Here is a 12,481-nt window from a genome sequence, read left to right as displayed (position 1 = left end):
TGTGATTTTGTCCTGATCATGAAGTCCTGATAAAAAGCTCTTGTTTCCTCCCCAGACACGGAAGGTTTCTGTGTTTGTTTTCACTTCAGGAAAAGGAGGAGTGATACAATTTGGAATGGTTTGAAATTCAAATTGATCCCAGAGGCTGTGATTGGTGCTGGAAGATCGGGATTAGCACGCTCCAGTAAATCACAGCTGAAAAACAAAAAAGAAAACAAGTTTTCATTTCTGTTGTATTCATGTTTCTGAACATTACTCCTGGGGTAGGTTATTTTCAGTCTAGCCCACAACAGACACTCTTAGTACAACTTGCCCATTAATTGTCATAACCACAGAAAGTTCAGTCATATGACAGGAATGTATACAAAACTGGAGCTAGAGAGTCCTGCTTTAGGAACAATGGAATAATTCTGCACTGAGGAAAAGTGAGCAAACTTACTGCCAAGCTTCATGGACAGGGAGAGTGGTGGTCAAAATAACAGCACCAGTGCTCCCGTGAGCTTCGTACAGCCGAACAACCAATGCATTTTTCCTCCCCTCAGCCTGGAAGAGAGGGTCTGTCAGTAAAGGCAGTGCGGGTGGAATAAAAGGTTATTCCAAGGTCACTTTCTTGTGAAAATACCTGTTTTACAGTTTCCAGGATAACTGCTGTTGAACTGACAGAAAACGCACTCCATGGATCGCTCAGGCTGACATTTGGGATGAGCCGAAGAGGAAAGTTGAGGTTGTAGGCAGACTGAATGACCGCTGCATCCTGAAAAGAGCCTTCACACACGGACAACATTTCCACACAGTCTGTGATTAGATGAGAGGCAGTTTTCTATTAAAAACCTTTTAGTGTGGTTTCTGATGAAATCTCTTAGAGTGGTTTGGGGATTGAGGTTAAAACGCACCTGAATGTGGCATGATTGCGTAGGTGAAGTGCTGATGTCCCATGTCGGCATTGGCGTCTGGGGCTTTGGGGGCACGCAGCCTGTGGAAGAAAAATACGCCTTCAGTGTGTCCACATTTAGTTTCTTCTTTGTGGTAATGAAAAATCAACCAAACAACCCACTCAGTGATGGTTTCGAAATGTGCAAATGTTTCCAAAAAGAAAAGCTGACGGTTGCAAGCATATTTTGTGTTTTTAGAAAACATAAAGCTAACTCACAGGGAGAGCGTCAGGGTGTTCTGGTGAATGGAGTAGCCATATTTGCTGTTATTTAGAAGAGCCACTCCAAAGCCATGCTCTGACAAATCAGCCCACTTGTGCCCCCAGACCTGAAATGCACAATTATTTTAGTATAAAGTTCTGAGAACTTTCATACAAATGCATCACAACAAATATGTAGAACATAATAACACCCTTTTACACTTTTCACTGACTGTGTTATGTTCATTGCATTATGTTCATTGCGTTACGTTCATTGATCGGTACCTCAAAACGGGCCCAGTCCCAGGAGGTGTTTCTGTGAGTGGGTCGTTGAACGTGGCCAAACTGGATCTCGTAAGTGGCATTTGGGCTGCGTACTCGGACTGGGAACTCAACTTTAAGGAACTTGTGAGCTTCTGTCCAATCCACCTGAAAAAGATAACAACTTTCCTCTTCGCATATGGTTCCACAAACAATTTCAAGTCCAGAAGTCTAACGATTTCACATATGAAATCAGAAATGAAATGTAACATTCAGTTGCTGGATATGTAGGGATCACTTCAAACTTCCCCTTTGGTTAAACTGCATTTTGACTGAAGAGCCTGTTTAGTCCAAGGTGAGTCTGGAGACCAGGCCATTTGTTAGAAGGCTGTGTTCTTTGTCTACCTGTGTGCTGAACTTGATGTAGGGACAGTTGGCATCCAGAATGATCTCCTGTGTGACTGTGCTCTTTCCACTGATCCTGAGTGTAAAGGTGACACTGCCCCGAAGTCCACCTGAACACACAACCTTAGTGGGCTGGACCACATCCACGACTGGTTTCCTATTGGCACAGTCTGAGACTTAGAGATGCCAGTCACATAAGTGCACAGAAGACTGTGTGGAATTTAACATGCAGAAACGGAGAATGGTGTCATTCACCTGGTCTGAAGATGGTAATCCATCACGTCCCAGGCATCCCAGTACAGTGGGACATCATCAAATAAAACAAACTGATTCCCCAGGCAGCCCTCAGATATAGTTTCCCTGGAAACACGACATACCAAAAGTGGTTACCATAAATATTATATCTCTAAAAGCAAATTTTATTTTCTCTCGTAAAAAAAGAGCTTTATCACTGTGATGACCTCACTTGTTTTTTTCCATTAAAAGCAGGGACATTAGGCATCCCATTTTGTCAATAACAGCCTGCAATATCCCATTCTCCATCCGGATGGTTCCGTCAGGCTGTATGTAATAAAGGGGTGAGTCATATTGTTGTGTGTGGCGACAAACATGGTGAATAACAGCTTACTAAAATAAGAAAGAACTAAGAGAACAATACCTGCACTGTCACAGACACCGGGGATACAGGCTGGACGGAGTCTGAAATACACCCTATTCCCACACTCGGGGCTTTTACCAACACTGTTCAAAGACAGATGGAGATCAGGCATATACTACAGATTTATCCTTTGTCTCCTGAACTCTTACATTTTCATTAAACTGTCACAGAGAGTCTTCATTAAACCACTTTTTTTGAAGGAATCTCAGTAAATCATTCCTTTAATCTTTGTGGAAATTACCCAGTCTCGGCTGAGTGTTCTCCTCTGATAATGAAACGACCTCGGTGCGGTCCCATGGCAGCGTGTTGAGCACTGCTGTACCGGAGCCTTGACTCAGCAATGCCACACAGGCAGCCTGCAAGAGCCCCATCCCACTCTTCTGGATCTCTGAGAGAAAAAATCAAATCCAAAAATAAAATAAAAGAGGCAAGTTAAGCCCAGCTGAAATACTAACATGACAGCTTTCATTGTTTACTTTTGTTTCACACAGTTCGTAATTAGAATGCCAGGAGCTCTACGGGAAAAAGCCTTCCTCAACAGGAAGAAACTGTTGGAAGTTGATTTCCAATCTATTGGAGAATCTGAGTGGAACTAAAAAGCTTTATTGATGCATTAATGTACCTTGATAATATTCAAGAGCATCATCTACCACCATCTCAATACAGCTGCCAGGAAGCACATCATGGAATTGATTCAGGAGAAGTAGCCTGCAATGCAGATAAAACAGTTCCGGTAGTCAGAACTTTATTTTACTAAATATTTTCTTCTTAAATATCAAACATTCAGTGTGACAGCAACTGCACTGCAATTTAGCTATAGTACCAAATCCAGTAACATGGGATTTTAAATTTGAACCTTGGAAAAACCAAACGAAGCCCTGACTGAAAATATGAGGCCTGAGAACTATTCCATTGTTAACTTATTTGACCACTGAAGTAGTGCTATAACCTTACCTCCACAGCTCTTGTAGTCTCTGGGAAGGGTAAGAGAAAGCCTGACTCTTGCACAGAGCCAAACAGCTTGCTACCTCCACATCATGGAGTAACACTTCACTCTCTCGATTCCCCTTTTTAATCTGAGCCCCAACACAAAACAACAAGAAATTTTGTGATAAAGAACTGACAGCACTCTGTCGGCAACAAGACTTGTATTTAAACGCCATGCGGCAAAAATAATCTTTCAGGTGATTAAGCCATCCCGACACAAATGTACTGTATGACTGAAAGGAAAACGACCCAACCACATGTAACGAAACAACCTGTTGCGTAGATGAGAACCTATTCAGTAGAATCTCATACTTGATACTGACTGAGGTGTACTGATCCATCATATCCTGATTAATTCAGTTTTAATCAGTGCTTATATTATATATGATAATATTCAATACTATTAAGTAAACACATGGTTTCAAAAGAGCCACTGCTGAGTAGTAAAATTTGGCCCCAACAGGATGTATTTTGTATTAACCCCAGACATAAATATTTTAAGGTACAGACAAACACAGGACAGTTTTTTCCCCACCCCTCTCCCAAACCTGGAGGATAATCTCCAAGAAGACAATGAAGGAGTAATTTCAGGCAAGTCAGATTATTTTTCCTCTCACCCACAGGCAACTGTTTTTGGGATGACAGTAAACATTGATTGGAAAAGGAGTAATCAAACCTTGGCCTGCGTGGTGTACGTGCCGTTATGGAGCTCAAGGAAGAGTTCACCGACCCAGGTGCACAGCAGGCCTGAGTCAGCTTTCAGCTCTGAGAAAAGCTTGTCTGGACTAGACATCTTGACCCTGGTGAGAGGTTGAGTAAGAGGAAGATTTTAACAAAGTAAGAAATTATTCAGCCCAGAATATGATCCCACAGGACGTTAACTGACACTGAAAATGAAGAATGGGTGTGCACAGTGCCGTGCTTGTGACGTATTAAGACATTCAGTCAAATCTCATCCTTTCAGAATTCCATTTAAGTTCAACAATGTGTCACTGAGAACAGTAACACAGGATGTGTCATTCGTTGGTTCTGGGTGGGGGGGACATCTGGTTTCCTGTGTTTTACTGTGTTTTGTCTAGACTGAGGGTGGGCTCAGAGATTTTTAATGGTGGGTGCAGTGTCATTTAAAAGGGGTGGGGCAGGAACTGACTTTGGCAGGCCATCTGAGTCCTGTACCCGCTGGAGGCGGTCCAGCATGAGCTGTGTGGGACCACCGCCTCCATCTCCAAATCCAAAGAGCGCTGCGCTGTGATTGGCCCGTCCTTTGTCCTTGTTGTTCTTCACTGTGTTTGTTAACTGCAATTAGAACAAAACAAAAAAAAAAACATGTGTAATGATCCACATGGCCACTAGGTGGTGTAATATAACATTTCATTGTTTCTAAACACTAAAGATTAAATCTGAAAGACTGAATCTCTGTGATCACAAACACACACTGTGAGCAGTGAATTTGACCTCTGCATTTAACCCATTCTTACACACCAGTAATGAGCACACACAACCTCTTGGCGCAGGATTAATGGGCAGCACACCTGTGCCCAGGGGGCATTTGGAGGTTAAGTGCCATGGATGTTGGATGTTGGTCCTGCTAGTCCTGGGAATCCAGCTGGCAACCTTTCAGTCACAAGCCCGCTTCTCTGACCCTTAGGTCATGGGCTGCTAGTTACACAATATACTTTGCTTGTCGAACCATTAAGGCTTCAATCGCCATCTAATCATCAAGAATTGAGTATGAAAATATAATATACCCTGGAGAGTATTAAATAAGATGAAACAGGTGTGTTAGTGTTGGTTTAGCACAACTTCGAAAACGTTCACAAGACTGTTACTGAGAAACACTCGACATCGTATACAAAGGTTCACTTACGTCCTCGACTTTCCCCTTCATCTCATAAGAGTTCCCAGGCGGGAAATGAGTGAGGACTTGTGAGCCATCGATGCCTTCCCAAAAGAATGTGTTGTGCTAAAAAAGAAATAAACAAAATCTTTTTACAGACTCTAAATTTAACATGAGATAATGAACAGTTATTATTTGTGAGGGGACACTCTTACTGGAAAAGTATTGACAAGGTTCCAGCTCAATTTCTGGGTGAGGAAGTTGGAGATGCCAGATCCTCGCATAATCTGAGGGAGCTGAGCTGAGTATCCAAAGGTATCTGGCAACCAGAACTTAGAGGAAGAGAGAACAAACAGGTACGGTAAAACACCCTGTAGTGCATCACTATTAACACAGAACATCAGTGCTTATCATTGATGTTATATTGCTAATTGAACAAGCCGGAATTGTAAACTTTCACATCTGTACACTGTACTTTGAGAATCTATGGTAACTACAATATACTACTAATATGCTTTGGGTCGGTTTTGCTAATGGACCGAGTCGTACGGTAAATGACATTCTGTATGGAGATTCTTTTTTACATTCAGAAAAACCTGATGGCTTCAGACTTTGCATTTGAGTTAATGGGTACGTAGTTGTCTGTTTTTGTACCTCTTTGCAGTAATTTCCAAACTCTTCTTTGAAGAAAGTCTGTCCCTCTAGAAACTGTCTGACCATGGACTCCCCAGATGGCAAGTTCCCGTCCTGAAACAAGTCAGAGCAGTGCATTCTCTATTCATAGAACCTCTGCTAAATCTATTTACTATGGCAATTAAAGTCTGTATGAAAGAACAAAACAAGACCAAAATAAAAACCTTTGAAGTGTATAGAAAATGTATCTGTTGCAAAAATTAATTTTATAATTCATTAGGATTTTTTTAATAGCATGTTTGTGACTTTAATGAAGAAAGAAAATGGAAAATTTATATTACACACACACACACACACACACACACACACACATATATATATATATATATATATATATATATATATATATATATATATATATATGAATGAAATTATTACCATCTCCACCCATGTGCCTCCAACTGGGATAAACCGTCCTTTCTGAACATAGTGTTGGATCTGCGAGTACAGGCCTGGGTACCAGCTCTTCACCCAGTGAAACTGCTGAGCCTACACACACACACACACACACACACACACACACACACACACAGAATGTTTAGATACTTCACTGTCATTGTTTTTTTTACTTTAAGATGTATCAGCCAATTAAGTTCAATGGGAAGAGATTTACAATTTAGGTGAGCACTAACTGACCTGAGAACAGGTGAAGACAAACTCTGGATTTTTCTCCATCAGACGAATCACAGTGACCCAGCTACGGGCACACTTTCTGATGGTCTCTTCGTAAGGCCAGAGCCAGGCTAAGGAAGGCATGAGAGACACCAGAGCAACATTAGAGTGAATGAAACAAATTGTCTTCTTATAAAGTTACATCTAAAGTGTCATTCAAATGAAAACAGTTAAAGTTAAAAAATAAAGAACTTCTTTGAGACTGTATGAAAATACTGGAATTATATTTTCAATACTGAGACAATTCTAAAAAATACATATTTTAATATAGCCTATAAATTTCCTATATAAAAAAAAAACCTACACTTCAACAACCCAGTAACTTAAAAATATCTTGCCAAGAGAGTGATTCACATTATAAGTGGACAGAACCTTTCATCCAGTTTTTAGACCAAACTCAAATATATCAAGTAGTTGAGTCTAAAACATTCAGGGCAGGTACTTGTATAATGGCCAGACTGTTTAAACCTGCATATTGTATAACAGGAAAAGAAAAAACCAAATTAATTCATCTACATTCCAGAGGCTGGTATTTGGTATCTAGAGAGGTTCACACCTGAGTCAATGTGACAGTGGCCCATGGCATGAACGACGTGCTGGCTCTCTCCATTCCTCTGGCTGAAGAACCTCTGGGCCAAGTCGTGTGCTGTGGGGTATGAGCTGGGATTGGCTGGGTCACACACATTCACCATTTCATTGACTGTGAACAACGCCTGGTAACCACGCTGCTCTCCTTCACCCAGCAACTGGGCGAAACCAAGAGAAAAGCCAACCAGCTATTAGTTATGACATCCGCCTCAGAATTAAAAACTTTAGCTTGAACCACCAGTGGATATACAACCTTAATACTAACTGGCAAAGCAGTCCAAATTAATTAATCAGTCAATCACGTGTGCTGGCACATCTTTCCAAGAATTACTATGAAAACCGTGATGCAGTTCTATGGTAGTTTGACTGAACCTAGGCTTTATTGTAAGTTAAATGCGACACACTGAAGTTCCTCAAATCATCCACGTCATACCTTGACAATATCCACCAGCATCTCAAAGTCAGTCAGAAGTTCCCTGACATCACGATTAAACACAACAAGATCCGCTTTCTGAAGAGTGTATTTTCTGTTTGGGTCTGGAGCAGCGATCATGGAGCCCTGCCCCGCCCCAAACAGCCCATTACACGCCAGCTCCACGTAGAGGGTGATACTGCAGCCAAAAAAAGAACGAGAAAACAAATGAGAAGTCACTGGTATACCTCATACCATAAATGTGAACAGGGGCTTTGTAACTAAATAAAAAACTTGCTAAACCTTGAGGGGTTCACTTCAAAGAGTTTCAGACCTGTGAGGCTCATCCTCTCTGAGGCTCTCAGTCAGAATGTAACTGGTCTTCTCACCTTCTTTTGTTAATCCCTGTAAATACAAAATAGCGTTTGCTCATGCAAAACGATGCAGCATTGAGAACAAGTGTGACCAGCGTACTGTAGATGATAGTCAGACTTCTATCGTCAGTGTTTTTTTAATGTTATGACAAACTGAGGATGCCTGTTGCCCAGTAATACTGAGCTGCGATGCAACACGATTGTGTTTTTGATTGATGTTTCTGATGTCTCACCTGAACAGGTTGCTGATCTCTCCATACCATTCCTTCTCCATCACTCTCCCATCGAAGGTGAACCTCTTTTCCTTTCCAGCCTCTAGGTATCTCTAAAGTCACTTTAAACCAACATGTCCACCACCTATGACATAATAACCAACGGCCTTTTTTGAGTACGCTAATTGTGTAGCTCACAGTTATGCAATGAATAGACTACTAGCAACAATGTGATATGATAGAATATTATGTTAGAGTACACATGCACGGGTGAGGCGTAGCTTGAAGGTCAAGACGTTCTATATGTAGGTTACTTACGTTGGTCCAAAACTATCACCAACTTTACATGGCTGGAAATTTTGCTGAACAGCCTCTGCAAATGGAATACGTTTTGAGGACTGAAACACTGAGATAGACTCCAACGGACACGTATCTCCGTACAGTCTGTGAAAAGGAAAGAACAGTAAAGGACATCAGTGTGAAGAACAGGAGCAATTCCATTCAATAAAATGCAGGGCAAAGTCTTCCACGTTCGTGACGGTTAAGTTAACTCGGTATAAACATACAAACACATGAAAACGTGCAATTTTTCAATGCAATGCAAAGGCTTGGAACCTATTAACGGTGGGACAACAAGGATTAGTGTGCTGCATATCTAACATTAGCTATAGTATGAGATAAATCTTGCAGACGGCAAGCGTAACTTACTTTCCTCTGAGATTGCAGTCAGTGAAATATACATCAGAAATGAACTTTTCAGCACGTTCCAAAAGAGTGCGTCTGTTCTTCAGCACGGGTTGATGATACATACTAAATATTCTGGATTGAATGAACAGAAGCGCAAGTACAATTTAATTCACTTGTGTTTTGCAAGTGTGTGCGTGTACCCGGAAGTAAAATATAACTCTGTTGTCCTCGTCGATGAGATCATTTACTCGATAGGTGACGCTGTAGTACCACGACTGTAAACTGGACCGTTGCTTCCAAAGCTCTTTGGATCTGCATAACCCCACGTTTATGTTCATTTCAAGCACCAGCACACCTCCAGAAATCCAAGGGCTCAGCACTCTGTGGACAAACTAAATCAGTTACGGTAGTACTGGGTCAAAGCAGTTTCGGAACTGTAGCTGAGAATTTCTGAACTTTGATGTCATTTCACGTACGTTACCAAATACATAGCTTTGTTCAGTCAGTACACTTTCAGTGCAAAAAGCCGTGGTAGTCTGAATGAGAAATTTATTTCTGGAGACTTAAAAGATGACTTATTGTAAGAGACAACAAATGAGAAGTAAATGACATGTTTTCCCTTGCTGCCTAGTGAAGATATTTTTCTTAATACATGTCGCTTTCATGTGAAGTCAGCAGTGATTCTCTGAGAAAAAGCTTTAACTGTAAAACATAAATTGAACTACGGCCGAATGTGACACAGATTCGTTGTTTATACAGGGGCCAGTTCTCACAACCATAACATGCCTGACGATTCTTGTGTTACATTTCATTCTGAGAATTTATCTTCTGAATTTCAGAGAAGACACCCCAGACTGGTGTCACAGTTGGGCTGATTTAATCCTAAAGTTTTGTGCACTTCGTTAAATTACGTTTGGTTTCGTTTTAGAGAAGATTGACCATAGAAGACCGTTCATATCTTTCATACCTATTCATACTACATCTGTTCAGCAGCATAGACTACACAGGGTTCCGTTCATTTATGACTGTACTTAAAATTTCAGAGGACAATTGGTGGTAATGGTCAAATGTTATTTATATTTCTATATCAGCCTCATGTAATATTTCCTTCAAGAGTAGAAAATAGGTGACTTTTTATTTACAGAATAAAAAAAAAGCCAAACAAACAAACAAAAAACAAGGGCATCTCTAACATTTACAGAATGCCGTTGTTGTTGCCTTTTTTTTTACATAATCCGGGAGCTACTGACCACAAAGGGCTCAAAGTCTTGCACAGACTCTAGAATAGTTTCTCATAAGACTACACTGAGCCTGATCTGTGAACAGTACTTGCACATGAAAAACTATGACATGACAAATGAATGTTGCACTGAAATATCTTGAGCAGTCACTGATTACGTTATTGCTACACGATCCAACAAACTATGCCCTTTTAAACTTTTTGTCATTCAGGCATGTTGCGTTCACTGAACATGTCTTTAATAACTGAGAGCTGCAATGAAGTGAATGGGGTGTGCCCAGATATGAGCTTGCTGCATTCTGACACTGTCCTACCATGAACTTTTTTACTAAATCTGTTCGGACAGTATTTGCCTGAGTTTGTTTTGAGGATGTGCCTGGCTTCGATACTGGTGCTATATTCTGTCTGACATGGCTTTTACCCTTTGGAAAACATTGAAACTTTAACTCTATAGCATCCTGTCCTCAGAGGCAAATGTAACACCATCTGCTTCATATCGCTGATTATGTTTTGGTCTAAGATCATCAAAGTGCCTGTGGTGGTTGCCTCTAAGCAATTGCAACTTGTGAGGACAGATTTGGATGAAAACTCAAATGTCATCCATCCATAACCAGTACTAAGATTTTTCAGACTGAGGAAACGGTTTGGGTGAAGTCCAGAGGAGGACATAAAATGTTGACCTAACTGTGTTTGATCATTCAGAATTGTAAAGCAATGCTTAACGATGCCGAAAGTCAACGATGAATATCGGTGTAAAGAGCAGCCGCCCATAGAGCATCCATACAATCTGTTTATTCACTTTAATATTTGACACAACCAACATGACATACATTACGTCTCAACTACATTTAGGAGAGTCATTAAAAATTATATCACCGATGAACAACAACAAACAAAAAAGGAGAACAAAAAAAAAAGGAAAACATATAAGTAAACCCCTCACAGTGCTCATTTCACAATTTTCACAGATGATTATTTGACATAAATTATATATTCACCCAGATCATTTTCAATCACTATCTGTTTCCAAAACAGATAATACAGTTAATTTACATCTCACAATATAGTATAGTTTACATTTTACAAGTATCGTATGGGGATTTACAGCAGTATTAGGACAATGGCTATGAGAGGATGTCTGTGGAGACAGTGTTTCACAAAGCTGTATCAAATGACTCAGGTCTTAGGGGGTGACACGACTACTGAAATACACATTGTGTACATGAAAACCTGTTGTCATAATGATGTGCTCTTTCATTACCTCCTCTCTGAGAAGCAAAAATGGGAAGATCACAAAAGGGTTAAGTACTAAAGAAAAAGTCTAAACTAAGGCTAAATAGCAAGATCAAGCACTTGCATTGATTTACTACAGTTGCTGTTTTCTTTGTGTAGTTTGTATTTAACATCACTATTGGTTGAAAAGTAGTACAGCAGCATGTTAAATGAAACATTTAGATATATTTATTTTATACTCTGACAGTAAAAGTCAAAGGGACGGGAGATTTTTGTATTACAACCTAAAGGTCTTATGCTAACTCTGTGAGCTAGTGACTCTACTTCATCTACTGTAGGTACATTCTAGTCATAGAGATCAACGGGAGAGCTTGGGCGTTTGTCCCATGATTGGACAGACAAAGAGGGGTCAAGGGTCAGCCTACGGACTGATCTAAGAAACAATGGTCTTTTCTCAGTGATATTCAGTGGGAACCAAGTGTGTGGCTCCATTTGCATGAAGCATTGTGCTCTTTCGTTATTACACTATGCACGGCCGCACAACAGTAAATACAGGGTGGATACTCCCATAACTATCCATCTTGACCAGCACTGCCCATTGGTAGATCTGCACTGAAGCCTTATGTCTGCTTTCCCTGGACAGTGGTTGGACTTTTCCACCACGGCTGGCCAGTCTACAGACACAGATGTCATGGAGCGAGCGGACCACAAAGACAATTCTGGTCCGTTTGCCCCGCAGTCTCTGTCGGCACTCTGTCGACAGTCGCCGCTGTTCAGCTTTGCAAAGGCCATGGGTAATAAACAAAGGAGATGACAGGGATGCGTTCTGCGGTATGGAAAAACATACCGTGTGAAAACGACTTTCTCCTCATTCTCCCCTGGGAACATCTCAAGCTCGGAATGCTGCTGTCAATGTCAAATCAGAGAGGGAAACCCAACTGCAATATGGCAGGAGAAAAAAAAAGAAAAAGAAAGGAAAAACAATCGTGCCCTTAAGTCACGATAGCTCCATGCACACTTTATCCCAACAGATCTAAATATATACATATGCATGCAACCAAGCGGGAACTTCCAGACCGGCTCGTTAGTC

The 12,481-nt window shown here is 40.8% G+C and overlaps 1 protein-coding gene across 1 annotated transcript; it reads right to left on the bottom strand.

Moving 5' to 3' along the window:
* Positions 1 to 80: 80 nt before the first annotated feature.
* Positions 81 to 9,040, bottom strand: man2c1 (mannosidase, alpha, class 2C, member 1). Its single transcript, XM_030765040.1, has 26 exons — positions 8,940 to 9,040; positions 8,550 to 8,675; positions 8,253 to 8,376; positions 7,980 to 8,050; positions 7,667 to 7,844; positions 7,202 to 7,391; positions 6,610 to 6,716; positions 6,352 to 6,462; positions 5,935 to 6,027; positions 5,496 to 5,612; positions 5,311 to 5,406; positions 4,594 to 4,739; positions 4,120 to 4,243; positions 3,411 to 3,532; positions 3,079 to 3,164; positions 2,698 to 2,844; positions 2,457 to 2,539; positions 2,265 to 2,359; positions 2,054 to 2,158; positions 1,799 to 1,955; positions 1,418 to 1,561; positions 1,151 to 1,260; positions 894 to 973; positions 623 to 765; positions 440 to 543; positions 81 to 195 (listed from the first exon to the last, which is right to left on the bottom strand). The coding sequence occupies exons 1-26, from the start codon at positions 9,038 to 9,040 to the stop codon at positions 81 to 83; spliced, it is 3,075 nt and encodes a 1,024-aa protein (XP_030620900.1).
* Positions 9,041 to 12,481: the final 3,441 nt, after the last annotated feature.

Source organism: Chanos chanos, chromosome 2 (genome assembly GCF_902362185.1).
Source record: "Chanos chanos chromosome 2, fChaCha1.1, whole genome shotgun sequence".
In the NCBI taxonomy this organism is placed as follows: domain Eukaryota; kingdom Metazoa; phylum Chordata; class Actinopteri; order Gonorynchiformes; family Chanidae; genus Chanos; species Chanos chanos.
Note: the sequence above shows the minus strand (reverse complement) of the source record. Positions and strands in the feature narration are given on the sequence as shown.